The sequence below is a fragment of the Mauremys reevesii genome, linkage group 5 (genome assembly GCF_016161935.1).
Source record: "Mauremys reevesii isolate NIE-2019 linkage group 5, ASM1616193v1, whole genome shotgun sequence".
Classification (NCBI taxonomy): domain Eukaryota; kingdom Metazoa; phylum Chordata; order Testudines; family Geoemydidae; genus Mauremys; species Mauremys reevesii.
In genome coordinates this window covers 69,459,507-69,486,251 of record NC_052627.1, presented here as the reverse complement: position 1 = coordinate 69,486,251, position 26,745 = coordinate 69,459,507, and the positions used below count along the sequence as shown (strand labels likewise).

Here is a 26,745-nt window from a genome sequence, read left to right as displayed (position 1 = left end):
TCAGGCCAGCTTCTCTATGCCTTCCCCTTGTTTCCGCTGATCAGCAAGGTCTTAGAAAAGATAAAGATGGACAGGGCCAGGGTCCTCCCGGTTGCCCCAGCATGGCCCAGGCAACATTGGTACAGGACCTTCACAAGCCTGATGGTTGTCCCGCCGTGGCCATGGCTGTTGCCGTCCTGCCCAGACCTGCTCTCCCAGGACCAGGGCTGCCTCCTCATGGCGTGGCTGCTCAATTGTTAGGCTGGGAGGAAAGGATGTGCTCGGAAAGGGCTCAGTGCATCCTCTTGGAAAGCAGGCAGCCCTCCACGCGCCGGGCCTACTTGGCAAAATGGTCTCGGTTTCCTCTGTAGCTGCCCCGATCCAGCTCGTTTTGGACTACCTCCTTCACCTTAGAGCCCAAGGCCTGGCGCACTTGTCCATCAAGGTGCACTTGGTGGCCATATTGGCCTCCAACCTGCTGGTTCAGGGGCATGCAGTATTCTCCCATGCTATGACTGGCCGATTCCTTAAAGGGTTGGATCATCTCTTCCCGTATGTTAGGCCCCCATTCCTGCAGTGGGACCTGAACTTGATGCTGGCCTGGTTGACGGGTCCCCCCTTTAAGCCGTTGGCTACTTGATCCTGGTGGCACCTCTCGTGGAAGGTAGCCTTCCTGGTGGTGATCATGTCAGCTAGACAGGTCTCAGAACTCAGGGCCCTGACCTTCAAGCCCCTGTACATGGTGTTCCATAAAGATAAGGTCCAGCTCTGCCCACATCCTTGGTTCCTCCTGAAGGTGGTCTCTGCCTACCACATGAGTCAGGATGTTTTCCTGCCAGTCCTGTGCCCAAAGCCACATGAGTTCAGCGAGGAGCACTGCCTTCACACACTGGATGTGAAACGGGCTCTGGCCTTTTACCTGGACTGGACTAGGAAGTCTTTGCAGCTGTTCATCGCCTTGGCCGAACGCATGAGAGGTCAGCTGATTTCCACTCAGCGGCTCTCCAACTGGATCACCTCGTGCATCCATAACTGTTATGACCTAGCGGGAATCCCTCCGCCCTCAATTGTGAGGGCACACTCGACTAGGATGCAAGCCTCGTCAGCTGCCCTTTTAGCCTATGTCCCCATTCAGGACATTTGCAGGGCTGCCACATAGTTTTCAGTTCACACGTTCACCTCGCATTATGCGATCGTCTCCCAGACCAGGGAGGACGCTGGGTTCGGCAGGGCTGTGCTCCGTCCTGACAATTTGTGAACTCCTACCCACCTCCAACCAATATAGCTTGGAATCACCTATTGTGGAATACACATGAGCAATCACTCGAAGAAGAAAAGACAGTTACCTTTTCCGTAACTGGTGTTCTTTGAGATGTGTTGCTCATGTCTTTTCCACATCCAGCCCTCCTTCCCCTCTGTTGGAGTTGTCTGGCAAGAAGGAACTGAGGATGGGGTGAGTGCGCAGTGTCCTTTATACTGTGCCATGGAGGCACCACTCCAGGGGTTGCTGGGGTGCTCTCCTACGGGTACTGCTAGGGGAAGAACTTCCAGCACTGGTGCATGTGGCAAGCACGCACACCTATTGTGGAATGCACATGAGTAATACATCTTGAACACCAGTTACAGAAAAGGTAACTGTCTTTTCTGGTTCCAAAGCAGGTGTGTGGTTTACCAGTCAGTTTGTAACTCTGGTATTTGTCACTCCGAAGTTCTACTGTACATAAATACCAGTTAGCAGTGTTATTACATAAGAATAAAGTATTAAATATAGTTTGAACAAAATCTGTAGTTAGAAATTTCGAGGCCAACTTGTTTTCCCAGTGAGCACTGTGATTGACATCTCCAGGGACCTTCAACTTGTTAAGGAGGAGGGCATAGAGGATCAGTGGGCATTTGATATTCTCAGAGAAGGGAAATTAACAAGAAAGATAAAATTGAGCTTTTAAAACTATTTGCTCATTTGTTTTGACCAGATAGAACCCATGGTCAAGAGCAAATGAAGAATTACAATGAAACTCACCCTAGATCTTAACAGCATCTTTTGTTTCAGGCACACTTCTGAATAATAGATGAAGCTGCATTGTGAAATATTGTTACATTTTAAATTAGTGCTCTCTCACTTCCTGACTTCACTTTCCTATTATTTTGGGATCTAGAAAGTACGATGCACTGACATACCTAATTTGTAGTTTTACCTTTTATTTAGGCCCATCCAACTCCAATGAAGAAAATGAATCCAGGAGAAGAAAGGAGGAAAATGTTTGAGGTATAAAGACGCCCATCTACCTGTCTTCAAGCTACATCAAAACCAAAACCAGAACAAAAATTTAAAATATGCAGAATAAAACCTCCAAACCTTTCCTCCTTATTTCTTTCCTCCAAATACCCTCTAACTTCTTAATTTTTGCCTTCCTGGGCATGCCTCTGCCACTGGAGTACTAACCTTCTTGATCTAAAAATTTGCTGAAAGTAGTGTTCATTGATTAAATTGATAAATTTTATACATACATACATTCTCTCTCTCTCTCTTATTTTTCAGGAAGCTGCAAAAAAGAGAAGATTCGAGTTACTTGAGAAGGAAAAACGACAGAGAGACCCGGTAGACAAAATACTTTGGCTTTTTTTTCTATTTACAATGATGCTTTAAGTAATAAAATGTTCCTTTGTGAAGTATGTCATAAATTACCTCAGAATATATAGTTTAATATTCCAACTGTTCAAATTTTCAGATTGGTTTGCTGAAAGCTGAGCAGATAAGAAGACTGGAAAAGGAAAGGGTAAAATATGTTTAAATTTTATTTTTAATGGTGAAATTGAATTTTTATTAGAAAATGAATACTTGAACTTTTATTTCCCTTTTTTTGTCTTCTCCAGATGGAACGGATAAACAGAGCCAGGGAACAAGGCTGGAGAAATGTGCTTAGTTCAGGTGGAAGTGGTGAAGTTAAGGTTGGCAGCAGATGATGAAATATATAGCATAATCTTTTCTCTCCCTTTTATTTATCTTCCATGGCACGCTCTTTTCTCCATAACAAATAGATGCTTATCTACATATGGGGCTACCCCCAGTACTAATCTATGAACAGTCTTGGCGATACTGAATAATGGCCCCCTTCACATACCCAACTTCTTGGTGTTTGCGTACTTTTTTCTGATTTCTAAGGTGTTCCATCAAATTTTTGTATCATCCTTCACACACCCCATTTGTTTCCTTCCTTCTCCCATTCCTCCCTCTTGTCCTTTTTCTATAGTGAATCTATGCATGGAACAACCTTCTTCTCTTTGTTCAAATGCCTCACATTTTTCTGTCTAGGTATTTTTATGGCCTCCAACAACATAGTATCTGAGCCTCTCCCCTATGAGAGATTTGTGGTGGTCTTTTCTGCCTTTTGAGTCCAGAGGAAAAATAGCTTGCCTAATTTATCAGTAGCAAGTGTTTGTGTGAATAACTTGCTGAGAGAAAGTTGAGACTGAAGAAATGAGTTTTGCATTGGTTCTGAAAGAGGTGAGGTCTGTTGTATTAATTTAGATGGAATATAGGAGAGTAAAGATGCTAAATAAATGTAGTTACTGTTTAACATGGAACAGTGTTTGGGGTTTGGTATGCAGAGGCTGTAGTTTGTTTCCTATTATGGCAAATACAGTATTAAAAATTCTTTTTTAATTTTTATTAAAGATATAGAAAAGAAAGCATTTGAAATGTCAAGTATTTAGTAGGGCTTTTATTTTAATTTTTTGATACTGGAGTTTTAGAGGTTTGTTTAGGGTTTTTTGGTGTAAAAGAGAAGAAGTTGGTTGAGATGAGCTGGAGCTGCTGTTAAAATAAAACAAAATCAGACGTTAGGTAGGAGCTGGTAGAGTGGCCATCATGTTTAGATTATTATTATTATTATTTATTATTTGCCTAGGTTGGTTAGGACGCTTTTTGGGATTAGGATGAAGGTTTGGGGTTTTAGGACGTGATGGAGGAGGCAGCCATGATGGTGAAGCTTACATTAGCACCTGGTATTTTATTTATTTTACTTTTTCAAAAAAGAGGTGATGTTGGTGGAATAGCTCATTTCGCTCATTATTTTGTCAACTAATTATGCTAAATTTTTGATGCACTCATTTTAGTTGATTGATTTTTAGAAAGTTCTTCGCTTTTGCAAGAGTGAATTATGTAGTCTAGATCCGGAGAAAGTTCTGTTTTGCATGCTTGTGGAGCTCTCCTAGTGGGTGGTAGTTACCTGGGAACATGATTGTTGTGAGAAGTCACACACACTCTGTGTGACTGTTTCTCTCAGTGTATAGATCAAAGTAGTGGAGAGGTGTTCATGGCAATTTATATTGCTAAACAAATGAAGGGCTGTACTTTCTACTAGTTACAGCTTGTTCAGAACACAGAGGTTTCATTGCTAGATATGAGACATGGGTGGATCACAGTGATCAGGTTTTGTGTGTTTTGCTTTTTACAGAACAAGAATGTGAGGAAACTGCATGCGCACATCTTCGTCCTACATGACTGTTTACTCACTATATGCAAACATGCAAGGCCTAGCTATATACATGCTAGTACTCTCATTGTTGGCCTCTTTCCAAACGTAAAAAATGGTAAGCACTGCTAGAGGGCTTACGAACTATTTAAAGAAATACCATTTTCCTTTACACTACATATTCTCCCTCCCTTAAATGTAAAAGGACATAAAGTTACAAATCACATATTCTTAAAATAATAAGAAATAAATATGTTAAATGTGAGAGGTGGTTTACATCTTCTCTCTAGATAACATCTCATGGACATTATATCAGGGTCTGGACTTGATGGTGTAACTGAATCAGAAACATCTTCCTGCTTTGTAATGCTAAGGTCACTTGTAGAAACAGGGACATGAGCCTCACTGGTAACATCACAAGTCGCTGTCTACAGTTGTATTGTAGGCTTAGTGCTTGCAATAGGCATCTTGAAAACTGGTTGACATGTTTGGTGGCACTTCTATCCAATGAGACAGAGGATCAGTCTGTGCTGTAATCACTCTGGATTTCCATGAATTATCTCAGTCTTTTAATAAGACAGGTTTTCATGTGGAAAAGTTACATCTGGGTGTGCACAATTTGGCTTTTGATCATTGTTTCTTAAGAATCTCTCTCTGTAGATTGAGTTTAATGAGTCCATATGAAACCTCAAATGACGTTCTACAAACAATGTTGGTATCAGATTTGTGGTGGCATGCACTTCCTTTCTAGAAGCCAAGAAAAGATTTGCTATCATATGTTGTAAACTGCTGTTATCCAGAACCATAGCATGTATCACTTGCTTGAGTATTTGGATAAACCAAAAATGTGAATTTAAATAATCCCCTTACATGAGCGAATTGTGAGGTACTTCTTATCACTGTCTTCCGTTTCCATTTGTTGTTGGTAGGGTTGGGCAATGTCTTACCACCAGTTAAGGATGCAAATGTATGGGTACTTTGAAATAATCACAGCTACTGACTACCCTGTTTTTCCTCATTACCGGCACTATAGAGGTGCTCCTTACTCTTGGATAAAATTCTAGAGTACTATAAGTGCTGTAATTCTGCGTCTACTTGTGGCTGTATCACAAAAGATACTGGCTGTGCTTTGAAAAGTTTAGGAATTACTCCCTTTTTAAAGCACTGTTTTTGTTTTCTTACGTTTTAAAGTTCTGAAACCATTCTGAAGGATATCAGCTGCCTTCTCCAAAAGTTCAGCTGATTTTTGATTTGTGCTGGAATCTGGTTGGTTGAACATGCAGGAATTTTATACTTTGCTAGTCTAGCGGAATCTCAGACATCCTCTGCTCAATAGTGCATTGAAGTTTGCATAAATTACAGTAGTGTTTCTGTAATAACAGCCAAGGCCAGCCTTTGGCAGCCTGCCCAAGGGGGTGCTGTGCACAAGGTTTGGATTCCCATCTGATCTGCTGGCGAGAAGCAGCAGCAGCATGGGGGAGTGGGAAGAGACCCGAGCTGCAGGGCGCAGTTGGATGACCAGCTGTCAGAGCCAGGTGACTCCTCTAGAGCAGGGGTTCCCCTCCTCAGCCCTGCTCCACATGTGCAGCAGCTGCTGTTCCTGTCCCCTCACCCCCCGTTCCTCCCTGGAGTCGCCCCTGGCCACTCCGGACTGGGAATGCCTTCCTGTCTGCTCTGTGAGGGGGCTGATAGCGGGGTCTTCCCCTCCATTCCACCCGTGTACCCAGTTTCCACTAAGTTGGGATGACGGGACAGGGGGAATGTGTGTGTGCTGGTGCCTCTTTGGGTCCAGAGCTGCTGGCAGCTGCTTGTGTCTGAATGTGTGTGCCTGAGTGAGTGAGTGCACTGTCTCTTTAAGAAAGCACTCATGGTCAGGAGTCTGAACTACACACACCCCTCAACACAGTCCCCCAACACACACCAGTGCTCCCTGCATCCAAGTCACTTCTCCAACTGGGCTGTGCTGAGGCATCCGGAGCTGCTGCTCTCCTGCCCTCCCCTTACACAGCCCGCAGGGAAAGTGACTTGGATGCAGGAAGCCCTGACATCGCTCCTTGCTCCCCCCCTCACAGCGCCCTAGAACTATGTGGCGCGGAGGAGCAACGGTCCAGTGGGGGAGCAAGCAGCAATGCCAGCTGCTTTGTGCATCCGGTCAGTTTCCCCACATGGGTTCAGGAAGGGGATGCAAAGGTTAGGGGCAAAGGGGGCACAGTGCAGGGGTTGGGGCACAGGAGTGGGCAGGTGTTGGCGTGCGGGAGGCAGGGGTGGGAGTGAAGGGGGTATGTACAGTGCTGGGGTTAGGGGTGCAGGAGGGGAGTGCAGGGCTTGAGGTGAAGGGGGCATGCACAGGGCAGGGGTTAGGGGCTCAGGAGGGAGGTGCAGGAGATAGGAGTGAAGTGGTGCAGGGATTGGGGCACAGGAGGGGAGTGCAGAGGTTGAGGTGAAGGGGGTACAGTGCAAGGGTTGGGGGCACAGGAGGGGGGCAGAGATTGATAGTGAAGGGGGTATAGGGATTATGGGTGCAGGAGGGAGAGCAGGCATTAGGGGCAAAGGGAGCACAGTGCAGGGGTTAGGGGGGAAGAGAGGGTGGGGAGCCCATGGGGCCAAAGGCAGTGGGGGACACCAAAATGCAAGTTTGCCCAGGGTGCCATTTTCCCTAAAGCCGGCTCTGATCAGTTGGGCAGGATTTCCACTCTGTGTGGCTTTTACTAGCTGTGAGGTTTTCTGCAACTTCAGTTGCTTAAGTAGTCTGTGATAATGCTGTGAAATTGCAGAAACTGCAAACCTCTGACCAAACTTCTTCAGTCTTTCTCCATCCACTAGTAATTAAATCCAAATAACACTTTTTTGGTTTTTGCATACTGAAAATATATATCCTACTCATGGTGTGTGGGCACCCCAGCACTGCAATTTGGAATATTTACACTAGCTGTGTACAACAGAAGTTGCGCATGTGCTTTTCATGCCCTTGCGCTCCCTCTGCAACATAAAGAACATGGTGACCCACTTAGTTCCTTCAGACCACCATAAGTAGAACAGCTGAAACAACCCTAGTGTCGCTTGGTTACTTTATCCTGATCTGCACTTGAATGTAGGTCAACATAGCTATGAGGGGAGGGATAGCTCAGTGGTCTGAGCATTAGCCTGCTAAACCCAGGGTTGTGAATTCAGGTTGGACTAGATGATCTCTTGAGGTCCCTTCCAACCCTGATATTCTACAGTGCTCAGGGGTGTGAAATTCAGACCTCTGAGTGCTGAAGCTATGCTAACCGGTCTCCCCCAAAGTAGATGCAACTAGGTCAATGGAAGAATTAAAATAAATAAAAAGGCTCCTGAGGCAATTATAGACTAGTGTGACCAGATGTCCCAATTTTATAGGGACAGTCCCAATATTTAGGGCTTTTTCTTATATAGGCTCCTATTACCCCCCACCCCCTCTCACACTTGCTGTCTGATCACCCTATTATAGACTAGTAAGCCTAACTTTAGGACCCAGCAAATTGTTGAAGCTATAATAAAGAAAAAAATTATCAGGCTAATTTTTACCACTCTTTTTACCTTTATACTTTTATAATGATTGCACTGTCCCTCTTTTCTTGATTCAGTTCCTTCACTGTGATAAACTGCTTACTCTTTGATGGTGTAGCTTATCGATTTTGAAATGGGATGATTTCCTTTTATAGTAGAGGGTCAGAAATACTGTTATGTGATAGATATAGCACATATAATTTAACTGCTGACGGAGGATAATAAAATATTAATGTTACATGAGTGTAAGAGTTTAAATCCTCCTCCTCTGTGTTAAAACAGGTACATTTTGGACATATTAAACTTTAGGAAGAAATCCTGATTTGTTGTTGTTTTATTAAGACTAGTGGATGCTGCCAGGGTTTATTAGGATAAGGATGTGAGAGTTCTTTCTTTAATTCCCAGGCACCATTTTTTGGTGGTGGAGGAGGTATTGGGCCTTCCCCTGTGCCTGCCAGAGGACAGTATGAACACTACCATGCTATCTTTGACCAGATGCAACAGCAAAAGGAAAATATTAAAGTAGGTGAGGAGAGAGAAACCAGATGGAGAGCAGAAATACGAGGTCGGGAAGCTGTTGAAAGGTATGACTACCTTCCATTAGAGTTGCATGTGCTCTGCTTTGACGAAAGTAATGAAAGTTACTGTACATATTTATCTACAGAGGAGTTCCACCTGGAGTACGTCCAGGATTTCCTAATGGGCCTGATGGTCATCACCATTTACCAGATGCTGATGCAATTAGGAAAAAAATCAAAAGATTGAAGGAGGTGTCTAAACAAGCCAATGCAAACAGGTTGGACTGTGATAATCTGTGAATGCATCCCTACGTGTTAGATTTTTGTCCTATGTTGTGTTTAGCTTAATCCTAGACACTTTTAAAAACCATCTTTATCCATTGACGCTGTTTTGTCTGTTCATGTGTTGGTTTCTCACAGAATGCATAACCCTTTTAGAATCATTGGTGCCTTAGTTCCCACTGAAGATGGCCAATGTGTTATGTATCTTATCATGCTTGCAGCTGATTCTACCATTTCTTCCAGTGCTTATGGGTGAAATCATTAGTAAATCTAGCTACTATGTATGCTGACTATTTGCTTTGGTAAAGTCAAGTTGCTAATGGTTATAAATAATCTGGTAACTAATTACTAGCAACCCTTAAGAGTGCTGTGCTTTTGGTTAAAAACCCAAAATATAAATGACTAATGAAATGACAGCCTGGGACTAGCCCATAAGCCTCTTTTTCTGCCAGCTGCCCTGGGGTATTCCCTCCTTTTCCCAACTCTTCCTGTTACCTGACCTGTTTGATTTTTCTAGTGTGGAAGTGTTCTTATAAAACTCACCACTAGCATGCTTCTATTACTGCAGGGGTTTTCAAACTAAGGGGGTCAGCACCCCTCGGGGTCATGCGGTTATTACATAGGGGTGTTACAAGCTGTCAGCCTCCACCCTAAACCCAGCTTTGCCTACAGCATTTATAGTAGTGTTAAATATTTAAAAAAGTGTTTTTAACTTATAAAGGGGGTTGCACACAGAGGCTTGCTATGTGAAAGGGGTCACCAGTACAAAAGTTTGAGAACCACTGTACTATTGTATTTCCAGTCGCTTTGCTTAAAGCGTGTTGCTCAGGAGAAGACTTTGGAGGAGCAGGCTGGGGATTAGTGTAGCTTTCCAACACTGCTGACCAGAAATGGGAAGACAGGGTAATATAGCTAAAAAGAGGGTATGTCATTGTATGGTAACAATGTTGTTGAATTGTGGAAGAGTGTTGTCATTTCTACTTTAATTGTGTGGGGTTTTTTTTCCCTACAAGTCCCCAAGTTGAGCTTCTTTTATGATACGCTACTTTTTCCTAGGAGATCTGCTTGGTATGACCTCAAAGGCTATGTCTACACTAGTCAGTTGCGACAATGCCTTTTTAGCAAGAACAGTGCTCAGTCATAGTTCATTAACCTAGTTTCCCTTGCTAAAGCATACAGGGTCAAATCCTCTCCCACATCTTTACCTAAAAAGCTGCTGCAGGAAGGGCTGAAAAATGTGTTCCTCAGAACCTAATTCTCCAGTGATAAAACTGAGGAGTAGCAACAGGTGTGGATGGGAGAAACAGCAGGGCAAAAGTTGGGTTGGTGAATGGGTCAGTCTTTAGATAACTAATTGAATTGTATAGAAAAATGTGTGTGATTGCATAACTCAAACTATCATAATCGATATGTCTAAGGGGACAAAGTTAAGCTTGCACATGCAAGCTTAACTTTGCCTTTCTGGCTTTTCAGTCCTAAAATTTGTAACATTAATATCATATTATAAAATCTCTGTTTAATGAAGTCCTTTACCTTTTTGTGTATTAGCACATAATCACTCTCTCTGAATTGTGGAAGACAGGTAAGACTATTGTTGTACTGTGACTGATTAGGCTCTAGCAGACCATCTGGCACACTATCTTCATCCTTGGTGACTGGAAGAAAGATGCTTATTTTGCGTCTGTTCAAAAAGAATAAGGCTGAAAAGAGTAACTACAGCAGGAGTTCTCAAACTAGGGGTCAGGATCCGTTGGGGGTCACGAGGCTATTACATGTGGGGTCATTAGATGTCAGCCTCCACCCCAAACCCCGCTTTTGCCTCCAGCGTTTATAATGTTCAATATATAAAAATGTTTTTAATTTATAAGGGGAGGGGGTCGCACTAAGAAGCTTGCTATGTGAAAGGGGTCACCAGTAAAACGGTTTGAGAACCACTGAACTACAGAGAGATTATGCTGTTGACCTTCTCTTGGTATCCCTGGGAAGATAGTGTTGTTGAGGGAAGAGGCCTATGATGGAATGGAAATCTGCCTTTGAGTCAGTAGCAGATACGTGGCATGGTTTCCTAGCTCCACTGGAGTTTGGCAAGGCTGCGTTCTGTCACCATCGATCAATATCTGCAGTGACTGGTATACTCCTAGGGAAGTTCTGCGCCAAAAACCTAAAAATTCTGCACACAATATTTTAAAATTCTTCAAAATTCTGCATATTTTATTTTGTCAAGATAACATATAATCAGGCCAGTTGAAATTATTTTGGTAATTTATTTCAAAATACCTCTCAGCAACTGTTTGTAACAATACAAATACAAAAATTTCCCCCCAGCAATTGAAAGTTAAAGAAACCTGTTTCTTTGCCCCTCTCCCCCTCAGAGACCAGCAGAGACCCCCCAGAGCCCAGCTGTGGGTCACCCCCAGCCCAGACACTTGTACTCCCTCCTCCTCCTCCTCCTCCTCCTCCTCCTCTTCCAGAGCCCAGATGCAGGGTACCCCCAGGCCAGACACCTGAACTCCCTAAAGCCCAGCTGCAGAGTCATATCCCCCCACCCAGACACTCACATGCACCTCTTATCCCCCAGAGATCAGCTGTGGGCCCCCACCCAGCCCAGACACTTGCACCCTGTTCCCACCAAAGGCCAGCCATGCCAGTGCCCAGTCACGGGGGCCTCCCCAAGGCCAGACACCCGCACCCTGTAACCTACAGAGCCCAGGAATCCAGAGGGAGAAGCAGCCTGATTCTGCATCCCGGACTTGTTTCCTGCATGCTGCCTCCTTCCTTCAGGGCATGCTGAGAACTGCAGCTTCCGGGAACCCTCCAGCTCTTCCTCCCCACTAGCAAGCAGCCTCCAGGTCCAGTTCACACCCAGCTCTGTATTAATCTGCCCGGATAGGACATCAAGTATGTGGCAAGTGCCAAATATTTGGGCAGCATCATTGCAGGTGCTTGAAGATGCTTGAAAGATAGATGTGGTTCTTCTTTGAGAGCTAGTCCATATACATAGTCCATATTATGTATATCCAGTTTAATGTATATCCAGTGCATGCACATAGAAGAAATTTCCAGTCAGCTGTATCTAATGGGATGATGCATGTGCCCTTCCCTTCCTTGTACACTTGGTGAAGGTGTAAAGGGTAGAACTTTCCTGTGAGAGACCGTTCCTTCTCTACCACTAGTGGTACCTGTTGGAACTACTCCCTCCAACAAATTTTTTTCCTTTAGCGATTACAGCATTTTTTCAGTAGTTACCTCTTCAGGATGCCTTAGAGGAAGAAGAGTTTTCTTCCTCCGTCGCTGGTGATGTTGCCTACCATGGCTGACTATGGAAAATCCCTGGGCTTTAAGAACCTCTCATCTTGTGAGGTGTCTGTTCTGCCTCGGTGAGGGGCATGGTGTGTGCAGAGTGCTGTGAAATTTGTAGGTCCTTCTCAAAGCAGATCTAGTGATCGAGAGAGGCACGCCAGAGGATGTTTATTATAAAACAATGATGACCCTGGATTCCAAGTGTCTAGGTTTTTTAAGTCCAGAGGGCTTCAGTTTCTGCCCTGGCGTCCGCGTAAGACTCTCCCAAGCTGGTGCCTTTCTCATTCAGAAAGCATAGAGACAAGTTGCATGTTTTCTAAGGAGAAAAGTTGAAAATTACCCTCTCCAGATCTGACTGCAAGGCCTCAGACCACCAGGCTGTTGGTCATTAAAGGTGTTTCAAAACTTAAAAAAAAAAAAAAAAAGTTCCTTGAGCATTGCAGCCTCTACTAGCAGAACAGAACCACCATACTAGGAGCCCTGTCAACTGCGTTCGTGGTCATTTTAGTGTCCTTGGTACCAAGACATCAGAGTGGCCACTGGCAGCCATGGTACTGTGCAGAAGCTCTACCCTGGTACCAGGCATATCATCACCTAAGACTACTTTGCCAGGCCTGGCACCACTATGCCTTTTAGAACTGTACCTTCCTGTGATTCCACTAAGGTTCCTGGATTCAGTAACCTTTTTGCCCCCATCTTTGGGCCAAGTGCCCCCTATGCCTCTGAGAGGAGCACCCTCGTTTCAAGAAGTGGTTCCCTCTTGTCTTTTGACTCACAGTGAAGTTTCCAATCTTCTCCAGGCAGGTGCTCTGGGGCTCTGCGGTATCAGTTAAACTGATTGTGTCCTTCTCAATCTATGGCTGTTACCAAAACTCAGTACTGATCTAGTCTGGTACCAGGACTGTTGGTGCCAATCCCTAGGGAAAAGACTCTATCTGTCAACATCAGCCCTTCTTCCAGTATAGAACACTCAAAGCCCAGGGATGCAGTCTACCTTGAGAAGGAAATCTGCAGGGGGGCAACCTCTCTGTTACGTCTCCCAGAGTGGCACTGACCAAGTAGCATACTTGACTTGGTGCTTGAGGACAGCATACCAGTTACTCTATGTTCTTTACCCTCTCTTCCTTTTGGCAACTGTCTGGCTTGCTTTCAACAGACCTGATCCAACATCTCCTCAGATGGTTGTGTATTGGATGTGCTCCAGAAAGGCTGTGCTATCCAGTTCCTTCCTGACCCTCTTCTGGGAGCCCTCCCATGAGACTCTGCTTCAACATGAAGTATAGCCACTTCTGGTTCTGGATGTGATAGAAGTTCCCCTTCAATACAAGGGAAGGGGCTTCTAGTCAAGGTATTTCTTTACTCCCAAGAAGTCAGGGTGTTTCGTCTGATTCTAGATGTCGGAGCGTTCAATACTTTTATCAAGCTCAAGTTGGTCTCCCTTGGATCCATCATTCCCTCTCTGGTCCAAAAGGACAAGTAGTTTCTCTTGACCTCAAGGGTGCATACTTCCACATCGTGATTCCCCAAGTGCATAAGTGTTTCCTGAGGTATGTGTTGAACAACAACATATTACCAATATTGGGATCTGCCCTTCAGGCTTTTGAGAGCACCTTGTGTTTTCACTGAGTGCCTTGCAGTGGTCGCAGCTCACTTGACAAGGGTTCACATTCAGGTGTTCCCAGACTTGGTTGACTGGCTCGTCAGGCGCCACATGCAGTCTCAAGATTGGAACCACATCATGTCCATCCTACACTTGTTCACTTGTCTAGACCTCCTTGGAAACAAAATGAAGCCTATATTTAAATCCTATTTGATAAATAGATTTCATTGGGACTGTATTCGGCACAGGACTTGTGACTGCCAACCTGCCGCCTGACAGATTTTATATAAAATACTATATCTGCTCCCACCTGCAGTCCCCACCCCCTTACATGGGTGAGGATTTGCCTCAGGCTTCTGGGTCTCGTGACAGCATATATATTTGTTGTTTCATACACTGGACTCTGCTTCTGGCCACTTGAAGCATGGCTATCCTTGGCTTTCTGGCCAAGAAGATGTCATCCAATCAAGGTTATCATAGTTCAGAGCTACTGAAACTCTATTCCCCGTTGGTCATCCAGCCATCACCTCTGTTGGGCAGAGTCCTGCATCTTCCTCCCTTCTGACCGGGATATTTCCAGGTTGAACAGTTCCCTGCCTACACTATTATTCCTCAAATGATAGACTGCCTAAGCAGGCCTGATTTGCTTCTCTCAGAGATGGTAAGCTATGTAATGCCAACAGTTAAGTTACCACACAGTTCTTTCTATGCAAGCATTTGTCTTCTTAAGGTAAAATCATTACAGAGAAAACATATTAAAAACAATAAAAACTTACATGCATGCTAATAAACTTACCAGAATTCTCTCCTGCACTCCAACAAAGGCTTTGTTTGGTGATTACTCCTTCAAACGTCACTCAGAGATTATTTTTTTCTGTAGCTAGAAGTTCATCGCAGGTTCAACTCAAAACAAACACCCAAACGGGCCAAAGACCTATCCCTTCCCTGATTGGTGCCTCGCTTGGATCAGAGGTCCTGTCTATTTGCTGGATCAGAAAGAAGACCCTGAGTCAGTTTTAACTCAGGCTATTAAACCAACAGTCCTTTCTTTGTCTGCTGGTCCATGAAGAATCCAGTTTAAACCAGCATACCCTCTCCAAATAGTGGTAGCCCTCTGGAGGTGTTAAAATGAAGTGAATTTGCCTAACCACACCCACCTTTATTTAGTTCCTGGAGGGCTGTAGTCCCTCTCCCCCATGGAAATACATACAGTCCCTCAATAGTACATAAACACTTTGCATTTTAAATACAATGAATTAATAAAATTCTTAAATTCAGCCTTGCTGAATTCAAGTTGAATTCAGTAAGGTTTATTCAAGATATTTGTCACCCTTGTCACAGCATCTCCCCTTGTCAGTCCTTCAGTCACTGGACTGGGGGAAGGACCAGTGCAGCATTTGCAAGAGGGTTCCTTACAGTCCAGTTCACACTGAAGGACTATCATCACTGTTGCCTCCTTGCTTGGATGTGGGACTCAAATGGGGAACTTTAAAACTTAGGACCTGTAGTCCATCACAGAACGGGCCCTGCAAATTGTTGTTCTAGAACTCATGACTATACCCACAGCATGCATAGCCTTCTTTCTGGACATTCAGTGCCGATCAGTATTGGTGATGTCTGACAACATGGCAGCTGTCTTATTTAAACAGATGAGGAGGGGTCAGGTCCTTGGCCTTATGCCAAGAGGCCATTTAACTCTGGGTTTTTGTCACACAACAGTACCTTGTCAGCTATCTCCCAGGAGTGGACAACATGAGGGCAGATGGCCTGAGCCGGCATTTCTGTGACAACCATGAGTAGTTGTGCCACCCAAGAGTCCTTCAGGACACCTTTAACCTTTTGGGGGACTCCCTCCACAAGGACCTCTTTGGGAAAGCAGAACAAGTGTCCCCGCTTCTGTTCGTGGGGAGGCCGCATTCTCAGCTTTTTTTGGATGCCTTTCTCCTCCCTTGAATAGAGGGCCTAAATATGTTTCCTCCCATCCCTCTGCTTCCCAGTGTTCTGTGGAAGATCAGGCAAGAGAAAACCAGAGTGGAGGAACATAAATCCACACTGTGTAGAGATCAAGCATAGGAGTTTATTATGTTCAGCGCAGACGGTGTGTCATTTGCTTATTAGGCTCAGAGACACTGTTAATCAATTGATTAGAATATATGGATTTTTTTTTATGGGCGGAGGAAAGTGACGGGGTAGGCAGTTCCACAACCCCGGATAGGTCTAGCAGCAAGACAAGATAGCACAGTAGCCAATGGTTAAAAGGTTACATAATGTCTCCGCCCAAGGTCTCAAGTTAACGAGTTAAGATTTAATTAATACTTTGATAAATGTATTAGTATAAAATATATATAAATAAATAAAAATGTTGAATTTTGATTTGGGGTCCATAGGAATGAAGCAACTCCTCTGATTGTCCAACAGATTCATTCCTAGGGGTTAAAGGAAAGAAACAGTGAAAGTATATGGTAATAAAGATTGTCTCCTTTGTGACTTAAGGCAGGCATTGGTCCCTGGGAAAGGGAGGTGGGAGGAGGCCATATTTTATACTGACATGTCCTAATCTTTCATAAACTCAAGGTTGGATATGTGGGAAGAACATTTCACTACAAAAGAAACTAACACAACAGAAACAGAGTTTCTTTGTTCAATTTGCGACTCTGAATAAGACACAGCTATTCAGTACTCGGCTCCAACATCTGGCAATTTGCTGGCTAGGCTTATTTTAGCAAAAGCAAGGTTATCTGATTACCACAGCTTTCTCTTCGCTGATCACTATTTGCTAGGCCTCTGGTCTCTTGACCAAACTCTGGACTTTGGGTCTGGAAAAAAGCTGGCACAATCCATATACCAGGTTATATAAAATGCACATGGATTTTAACCCTTCACAGAGTAATCCTCATAGCATTGTGGCTGACGCAAATATGGTTCAGGGACTTCCACAACCTCTCCCTGGTACCATCAGTCCCTCTAGACTCAATTCTCAATTTTGTAGTCCACAACTGGGGCTTGACCCTTTGCACCCAAACATGAGTGCTCTCCACTTGGTAGCATGGATGCTGGCTGGTTGACACTAGTGGAGTTGGTCTGCTCACAGGATATTTAGAAAATCCTTATTAATAGCAGGAAAACTTCCACTAGGTCCGCGTACTTCTCTAGATTTACAAATGGAGCTTTACAGTATCAGTCTTCCCCTATGCATTCCGGAATACTATAGATTCTGGGCTGCCTCCTGCACTTGAAGAAAGAACTCTGGTCACTTCCTAAGCTCACTCCAGGTTCACTTGGTGACCGTTTCTGCAATTTACTCACCTATGACCAGTTTTCTCTCATCCTCTGGCGAACAGCTTACTGAAGAGCATCTTGAGGCTATTCTTACTTTTCAGAAGTCCGGCCCCAACTTGGGATCTTAACTTTTTCCTTCTGAAGCTGGTGGTCCCCCCCCGCCCTTCTAGCCTGTGGTTACATGCCCTTTACCCTACCGTTCTATGAAATTGGCCTTCCTCTTGGCAGTCAAGTCTGCTAGAAGTTGGAGAATGCAAACCCAGATAGCAGGCCATCTTATACTATAAATCTTATACTATCATTCGTACTGACAATCTGGGATATGGTCTCAGAGACTTCTTCCTGAAGTTGGTGTCTGAATTCCACACTAATGAAATCATCCACTTACTTGTATTCTTTACCAAGTGTCATGCTGGTAGAGCACAGCAAAGATTGTGTACTCTTGATGTATGTAGAGCCATTTTATTCTACCAGGACAAAACAAAATCCTTCTGGAAGTCACCCAGGCTCTTTCTTGCTTACACAGGGTCAAAGGGCAAGCTGTTTCTACGTGGAGAATATTTAGTTGGATTGTCCGGTGGACATGCAGTCGCCTAACATGCTGTATGCCCACTCCACTCTATAGTTTCTCTAGGAAACCTTCTGTGAGGCTGACAGGCCAGGTGCCAGCGCATGTCAGTGTCTCAGGACAATTAATTTGTATGTGAACATCAAAGAAGTGTTAAGTGTTAGTATGCATACAAACTAATTAATTTGTATGCTAATAGAAATGAAAGGAGATGTTGTTGGTATTGTTTTCATCTGCCTATATCATGCAGTTTTTGCTATTACATTATTTCTACATTTTACATTTAATTGAATAACCCTAGATCAAATGAGTGTTAATGAAGAGAGTATTCAGGTGTTAGAATCGAAGTGAAACATGGATGCTGGGCAAGGCTGAAGAACACCAGATTGATGTGTGCAGTTCTTCTCGTTTTCATCAGCTGATTCATATCAAGTAGCAGGAGAAGATCAAAAATGAAGCCAAACCCAACAACTGCTTCCACTAGCACTGGTTTGGTTCCAGCAGCTTTCTTGTATGGATATTTTTTTAGATAGTGCAACACAGCTGAATTTCCAAGCATATGTATCAGAGTGCCACTGCATGGCCAGCAACCATGTTAGGCATCAGAAGTTTTGGTGTCACAGTAAGCTTTCCAATGTACTGCCAAGATCACCTACAGCACTTTTTCCAGAGATTGAAGTGGATGGTGGTTGATGTGCAAGGAGACCATTTCCTTTTAGGATTTGCCACGATGATGATGGTAATGACATTCACTGTTTTGGTTACTGTTTCCTATGCAGTAACTTGAGCCTTTGTGATGTAGTTAACGTTTTTCCTGCTGCACTCAATAACTGGGCATCTACTCAGCTACATGTGCTACCATCTTGACTTAATTTCTTCTATCTCTGCTCCCCATTTCTCTCCCTCCCTCTCCCCAGGCCATGTCTAGACTAGGAAAATAGGTTATGTTTTAAAAACACTGGTTAAAACATGTTAGCTAACATATTTTAACCAGCATTTTTAACCACTAGTGTTAATATGACCAGCCAAAATATTTTAAAGGTTTAAATCCTGTCTGCATTAGTGCTTTAAAAACATGTCTGTTAAACATCTCATGTTAACTAATATGGTTTCAAACGTTACCTATTTTTTCAAGTCTAGGTAGGACCAAAAAGATTTAAAGAAATTAAGGCCAACCAGGGTGAGGAAAGAATAGGGTTGAATATGATCTCTTCTAGATCTCACCTTTTCAGAGTGTTTTCATTTACAAATGGGATCATCTTTGGACTTAAACCATGCTATTATTCTCAGAAATGTGTGAAATATTCAGTGTATTACCTATAAGCATTTCACTATTTAACTTAGTAATAGTTCACTTGTGTGTGATGGTTTCAACTAAAGGTGAACTGCAAGGATATGAGAGTAGGACGGTTGGTTAAAGCAAGAAACTTGCTAAAAGAACAGTAGTTCAGTTGTATTTATTTTTAAATTAGTTCATGCACATATCTAAGTGACTGAAAAACCTTACATGTAGTTTAACAGAGCCTTTCACTAGACTTAAAACTATTGTCTTTGTATAATATATTGCATTCCTGCAGCGCACATTCTGGGTCTAAATGATTACAAATTCATATTACTAGTGATATTTGAGTGAACCTTGCTGCCTGTCAAATATTGACATTTGTATACAATATATGATCGTAAACAAGCTTCTTCTGGTTGGCTACATGTAGTTCTAGACCCTCTTAAAAAGAACATTTATTTTTAGTTAGTTTTCATCATGCTTACAGCATACAGTAAGTAATGATCTTTATGTGCACTAAAACTTCAAAAAGACTGAACCATACCACATGGTTTTTAGAGCTCAAGATGCTTGCTTTTGTAGTAGAACAATGTTTATTTTTTCTCCGGTATTGTATGTTAATGATCACTTTGGCTGTACACAGTGCTATTGTACACTAGATATGTACTTTGATTATGGAATTCGTATTTAGTCTAATTGACAGTTTTCTAGCTATGATATTACTTTGTCTTGCACAGCATCAAACAACAATGACTTGCACTATATTTCTGGAGATAGTTGGAACACTATTGTTTCCAATAGCATGATTTGAAGCTTGTCTGCCACCAGAAAAAACAGGGTTACAGAGGTGTCAGAGGGGTGTTTAAACCTGACATTTTGCTGTTTGATATTACAGCCTTAAGTAGCGCAGAGGAATGAGGGAGAAATGAAAACATGATGCAACCATAATTGATTCACTTGTAAAATCCTCAGGAATAAAACCAAAATATCTTTGCATTACAACGTTATTTCCTTCACCTTTTTAACATTTCTAATGTGTGATAAATCACCAGATTGGTACTATACCCATTATACTTTTTGTCATTTTTGTCTAAATTCATACTTTTTCTTCTAAAAATATTTTATCATGTTATTTTCTATATCTTAATTTCTAGCTACTGCCTTTGCCATGGCAACCATGTTGTCTTATTTTTAGTCTTTGGAAAAGTAGTTTCCTGTTTGGGAAAACACCTGTGCTGCAAAATTGTAATATAAGCTAACATGATTGAGTGAGTGATATAGAATTGAGGCAGAATTTCTTTATCTCACAAATCAGTTAATAAGAAGTGAACATAAGTTATCAAACTTTACAATGGGATAGATCACATCTTAATACAGAGATTGTCTCATACACCATTTCCTTTCCAAGTCAGACTTGCATGCACCACCTCCCATTTGCAGTTGCATAACACTCCTTGGCAACTACAGCACTTGTGCTTACACATTAAAGTATTGTATCTTTGGCTGTCTTTTAATGATGTTTAGCAGCTGGAAATAAGGAGCAGTCAGTGCCAAGTGACCAGCCAGCTGTCTGCAGACCATCTTCAAGTATTCTATGGGCTACTAGTGATCCACACACTACCATTTGAGAACCTCTGGAATAACTTCATGCTTTAGTAAAAATAACCACATTAGCGAAGTTGTAAGACCCCACACTGTGTGGATGGAAAACGCTGTGGGTTGTAATTGCTTTTTCAAAAGTGGGGACAAACCAAGCGTGCTTGAAATGTCTGTGTTCTTTTTTGGCTGGTAAAAGGTGTTATTAGATGGTGCCTTCACAGGATGTTGACGACTTTGTTCTCCTGTTATTGTATGTGAATACATTCATTTTGAATGTGGCATTCAGAAACTTTTAATTGGCATATGTTCCAATTACTCAGGCAAAGAGGATGGGTAGCAGCAGAAAGAGCAAAACAAGTTGAAGAATTCTGGCAACGAAAGAGGGAAGCTATGCAAAACAAAGCTCGTGCTGAAGGACATATGGTATGGGATTTGGTCTTCATATTTATTTTACTGTATTAATAATGGTTGGTTATGAATATACATCCTTTTGAAAAGTGAGATGTAGTGTTTTATTGTCAAACATTTTACTATCTGGTTTTATGATTAATCGTCAGATGACGTGTTTAAAAAAGTACTTTTAATTGTTGCTGATTATCTTATAGTAACAGTTGCATATTGAAGGAGTTCAAAATAACATTTTAAGAAGTTATAAATTTAAGTAGATAAGAACTGGAAAATAATAATAGGTACATTTAAAATTAATGATGTTAACTTTATGCATTGTTCAGCAGCTTGCAGTTTACGATAGTTTATCCGCTATGTCTCAGCTACATTTGCTTGATTTACAATAATCTGCATATTAAGTTTTTAAATTAAATACATTAAAATAATTTTTACTTGATATACTTCAAACCTGTGCATAAACTCTCAACATCAAAATCAAACTCAACAAGTAGTTTTAACCTTTCATGGAGGTTAAAACTTTTGAACAATGGTACAACATGTAGATGAGTTATCTTTTTTTTGTCCAACTAGTTGTTTCAATTATAAATGTAATACTGCTTTGGAAAGTTTTTCCCAATACTGCAGCTTCACTAAATAACTTTTATTTACTTAAGACTGTTCCATTGATCAGTTGAACTATGTTCATTTTTTAATAGGCAGAGGGATTTGTGTTTTCTAACACCAGCCCACACCGCAAATACAACCAAGTCAGGGGTCCCGTTACCAGGGCCGCCCAGAGGATTCAGGAGGCCTGGGGCAAAGTGGGGGTGCTGAGGCGCTTGTACTGACCCAGCAGCGGTCCAGGTCTTCGGCAGCATTTTGGCGGAGGGGGCGGCCCTTCAGTCGCTCTGCGTCTTTGGCAGCACTGAAGGGCCCCCCGCTGCTGAAGACCTGGACCGCCGCCAGGTCAGGGCCTGTGGGGCTTGGGGCAAATTGCCCCACTTGCCCCCCTTCCGCCCCGGCAGACCTGTAGTCTTGTTGCGGTTGGGTCAAAGGGACAGCGATGCTGTAAATGAGTCCCCTTACTCAGGTATTACTGAATCTCAGAGTACTGTTTTACTGGCCACTTCTTCATTTCAGGGCTAATTTTGCTGCCAGCAGGCAAATTCTTATACATCTTATCTGTTTCAATTTTGATGATTGCTACACTCCCCTTTGCTGATGGGTAAGGTAGTGAACCATCCTTAAAAGGCTTCTGTCAGTGTCTTTGTCTTAAGGTGGCATGAAGACTGATTACACCTTTCAAAACCATAACTCGGATCAACAAGTGACCTTCATGACAAAAATGGTCTACATTAGTTCAGGAAAAGGCTCACTGTTCAGGGATGAGTTCAGTGTTTGATATCCATTCAGTCCTTGGCCTTGGTTGCAATTAATGTAAGATAGAGAAGAAATCACCAAGATTGCTTAATTAATGTGTGAGATTTAATGATGTGAACACTGGCTTTTTAGGAGTTGGACTATGACTCTCAAAGATACCAAACCAGACCTCAGATAAATGTAGTAGACCTAGATTGTGTTTTAGCTAAAAGTCTGGAGGCTCAATAACTGAACTGACAAACGCCTCAGCCATCCTTACTGTGAGTAGTGCGTTTCTGGCCTAGACTATTAATGAATTTGCATTGCTATCTTGCATTATAAAATGCAAATCCTTGCAATACAGGGTTCTAATATTCATATTCTGAGAGGAACTCAACTATGAAGAACTGAATGAAGTATTATTGAGTGTGTCTAACTAGATATCTAAATTCTTAAAGCTTTTACTTCCAATTTCTTTGTCACTTAGAGACAACTTCTAATCTAAAATGCCATGGCTCCAAAGCCACCAGACATAATTTTAAGCTAATTTAAATATAAACATGAAAAGCAGACTTAAGCAATTTGAGGTGACAGTGAGACTTTTTGTAAAGCCGATAGGTACCATGTGTTACTCAGCTTTATAAGAGTTGGGAATTTAAATCCCCTTTCTTTTCCCCTCTCCCTTTCCCCCATTGTGATAATATTTGGAAAACTTTCCATTCAGCTCAGCTATTGTAGATTGAAAGGGTTAACAGTTAGAAACATTCCTATTCTACTTTGAGAGACTCTTATCAATCCTAAATTGAGATCAGAATTCCATCTGGTCATGGCAGATCTCCAGATCTTATGTAACTTAGGCCTGGTCTACACTACGGGGGGAGGGGGTCAAACTAAGGTACGCGACTTCAGCTATGCGAATAGCGTAGCTGAAGTCGAACTACCTTAGTTCGAATTTCCTACCTGTCCAGACGCCGCAGGATCGAACTCCACGACTCCCCCATCGACTCCACCACCGCCGTTCGTGGTGGTGGAGTTCCGGAGTCGACGGGAGCGCGTTCGGAGTTCGAACTATCGCGTCTAGATTAGACGCGATAGTTCGAACTCCGAGAAGTCGAACTCTCCGCGTCGACCCGGCGGGTAAGTATGGACCTACCCTTAGGCCTACTACTTGTGCTGTGCAGTCCTTCTCTAGTAAAAGCAGCAAAGAGTCCTGTGGCACCTTACAGACTAACAGACGGTTTGGAGCATGAGCTTTCGTGGGTGAATACCCACTTCGTCGGATGTAACGAAGTGGATATTCACCCACGAAAGCTCATGCTCCAAAACGTCTGTTAGTCTATAACAGGGGTAGGCAACCTATGGCATCGGTGCCGAAGGCGGAACGTGAGCTGATTTTCAGTGGCACTCATACAGCCCGGGTCCTGGACACAAGTCCGTGAGGTTCTGCATTTTAATTTAATTTTAAATGGAACTTCTCAAACATTTTAAAAACCTTATTTACTTTACATATAACTAAACTATTGTTGTATATTATAGACTTATAGAAAGAGATCTTCTAAAAATGTTAAAATGTATTACTGGCACGTGAAACCTTAAATTAGAGTGAATAAATGAAGATTCGGCACACCACTTCTGAAAGGTTGCCGACCCCTGGTCTATAAGGTGCCACAGGACTCTTTGCTGCTTTTACAGATCCAGACTAACACGGCTACCCCTTTGATACTTCTCTAGTAATTGGCTTACTACAGTCTACTATAGTCTTTGAACTACTTGAATCCAAATGTCTCGGATCTGATCTTCCTCACCTGCCAAAAACCTACCTGCGGAATCATGTTACAAGTAGTTACCTCTATAAGAAGTTGAGCTGTGTGGACCTCTGTTTTCTCAGCCAGTGGGAGCGTGTAACTTGTACCCAGCATGGTGCTATATTCCTTTCTAGTGGCTGGACCACATAGAGATTTACAAGTCAGTTACTGACTTTGTGTTAACAAATATGGATTTTTTTAGCTCAAGCTGTACAGACTTATGCTTTTAGAACCAGATGTCCCAGATTTGATTCCCTATGCTGATGACCCACCCAGGGGCATCTCATTACATGCACCTCAGTTTTATTTAAAGTTTTTGTTTTGACTAATGGGACAGTCTTGAGAGAATTGGCTGTCTGTGCAAATTTAGAATTACTGTTCAGGTTTTTTTCAAATTTCAAGCAGAAGTAGAAGAGACTGCCACCTCACTGTTGAAAAATGTGAACTTTTTAAAGTTTTTGTGCAGTTGTCTTGAAGAGCTTTATTATATTGTGAACTCCCGTGTGCTTTTAATTATTGGCTTCCTTAGTTTTTGGTGTGTGTGTGTGTGTGTTTGCAAAATTTACTATCATGAAACCCTTTTTCACACAAGTAATCTGATTTTTGGTGTGGTGTGAATAAAGGGTCGCTAGTTTGGGGCTGCAGTTCCGTAAGAACTGGTAATTAAATTAAGGAGTTTTTAACTTTTGTTGGGAACAGTTAGGCAATATGTTCCCTGGATTTGTCTGTGTAGTCCAGGCAATTTTACTGTATTTGTCTTATTTACAGTTCAAAACATTTACTTTCTCTTTCACAATTGTGACTTTTCTGATTTAAAATAGGACTTCATATTTGTTGTAGCCAACATTGATACTGGTAGGATTGGTGGAAAAACCTGTGTTCATATGTGCTCTATGTTTTTGTTTAACAAATGTCATGAAACCAAACATTTTAATTGGGTTAGAAATGATGGGTTTTTTTAACAATAAATACCTTTCTTATTTTTATTTATTTTTCTGGTATGAAAACACTTTGGAAGTGCAGGGAAAAGCAAAATATGTTTCTAATGGCCAGTTAACAATTCAACTATTTATTTATTTTTAAATCTAGTAAATGCTGTGATGAGTACTTAGATTAGTATATATAAATAGTTTAACCTTTTGATATGAATAAAACTTCCATGAGCTGCTATTAATATTTTACATTTAAAACTCAAATAAAAATGATTAGATATTCTAGGCTTAGCTGAAGAATTATTATTGTCAGTTGTGTGCTGAAGATGGTGCAAAAGACAAGTAAAAAGCCCATACCCCAGAGAATTTATAATATAAAAGATTTAGCTAGAGAAGACTAGACACATGGAGATCAGAAGAGGGAGCTAAATATGTATAAAATCTAAGTTATTAGAATGCTCTGAGGCTTTCTCTTTGATTACTCAGTAGTTTTGATTATTACTAGCAAATGTTACTTGTAAATAAGACTTTTGTCAGGGAAGTTCTTAAGAGCTGAAAGTCATCTATGTTTCCCATAAGAAATTTAATGCAGTTATTGTTGGATAAGGTAGATAATGTTCTGGCCCTAGTCATTCTTAAACTTGATACATTAAATGGTGAACAGGGTACACTGCAAAACCTGGCAGCTATCTATGGAGGCAGGCCCATTTCTGCAAGAGGAAGGAAATCCAGAAACAAGGAAGAAGAGGTATGCTACCCGCATGTTTGCCACCTTTATCACAAAATAGCATCACTTTGACTTTGCCTCTGCCTTCTTTTCTTGCATGGTTTATAATTTATAACAAATACAAGAACTTCATAGATTCCCCAGGAATTAATGTATATAGTCCTAAAGTTTGTTGCTCAATAGTCTTAGTAATAGCTGTCTACATCAGTCTTCTTTCAAAAAGAAAAAAATCATTTATTTTCTTATAAATAAACACAAATATCCCAGACAAAAACAAAATCCCAACCCCTATCTACATTCTTTTTGTAATAAATACAACTACTCCTAGTTTCGCAGATCTTACCAATCTTAATAACCTTAAGCCTACCAAATTTAATATTGTGGAACACTAGTTATGGTTTTCGTTCATTTCATTAGAGAAGAAATCAGCTGAATTTCTTTTAGAAATGAATAAATGTTAATTTAGCAATAGCAGTAGTTTTTCCTTTATTTGACATTTTTGTGGAACCATATGAATTTAGATACAAAATGCAAAACTCATTGTTTCCTTTTAGTTGAAACTTTGCTTCCTTTTTCATATAGGAATACTTGGCAAGATTAAGACAGATCCGACTTCAAAACTTCAATGAACGCCAGCAGATTAAAGCTAAACTTCGTGGAGAAAAGGTTGGACGAAAATAACTCTTAAAAGCTTTGAGGAGCTAGTAGTGAAAGGCTCTAGACTATTGTTTGTGAGATCTTTTTATGCAGGTGTAAATACACCTTTTAGGCTGACATTTTCCATGTTGAGGCTTTAACTAAAAGTGAATCTTTTTTCATTAAGTATGAGCAGATTCATATAGCCCTTGTGGAGTAAGAGTGCGAAACTTTCTTATTCTTAAAAAGTATCAGAGGGGTAGCCGTGTTAGTCTGGTTCAATACCCACGGCAGGTGTGTATACCTGCCCCTGGTATTCACCCACGAAAGCTCATGCTGCAAAACATGTATACACACCTGCCCCTGGAAATTTCCACTGCTTGCATCCGAAGAAGTGGGTATTCACCCACGAAAGCTCATGCTGCAAAACATCTGTTAGTCTATAAGGTGCCACAGGATTCTTTGCTGCTTATTCTTAAAAAGTAATGG

The 26,745-nt window shown here is 41.9% G+C and overlaps 1 protein-coding gene across 8 annotated transcripts in view; it reads left to right on the top strand.

The window, feature by feature from the left end:
• NEK1 (NIMA related kinase 1) overlaps nucleotides 1-26,745 on the top strand; it is a 142,155-nt gene that overhangs the window by 46,999 nt on the left and 68,411 nt on the right. For 3 of the 8 annotated variants that reach the window (XM_039542325.1, XM_039542324.1, XM_039542323.1), the window contains exons 13-21: nucleotides 2,186-2,245; nucleotides 2,519-2,578; nucleotides 2,709-2,756; nucleotides 2,854-2,928; nucleotides 8,388-8,566; nucleotides 8,647-8,778; nucleotides 20,731-20,833; nucleotides 25,558-25,641; nucleotides 26,203-26,286. In XM_039542325.1, coding sequence (XP_039398259.1) covers nucleotides 2,186-2,245; nucleotides 2,519-2,578; nucleotides 2,709-2,756; nucleotides 2,854-2,928; nucleotides 8,388-8,566; nucleotides 8,647-8,778; nucleotides 20,731-20,833; nucleotides 25,558-25,641; nucleotides 26,203-26,286 — 825 coding nt within the window. Of the gene's footprint in view, nucleotides 1-2,185; nucleotides 2,246-2,518; nucleotides 2,579-2,708; nucleotides 2,757-2,853; nucleotides 2,929-4,436; nucleotides 4,637-8,387; nucleotides 8,567-8,646; nucleotides 8,779-20,730; nucleotides 20,834-25,557; nucleotides 25,642-26,202; nucleotides 26,287-26,745 lie in introns of those variants that run through there. The other 5 variants (XM_039542326.1, XM_039542328.1, XM_039542327.1 and 2 more) reach the window with 5 other exon arrangements.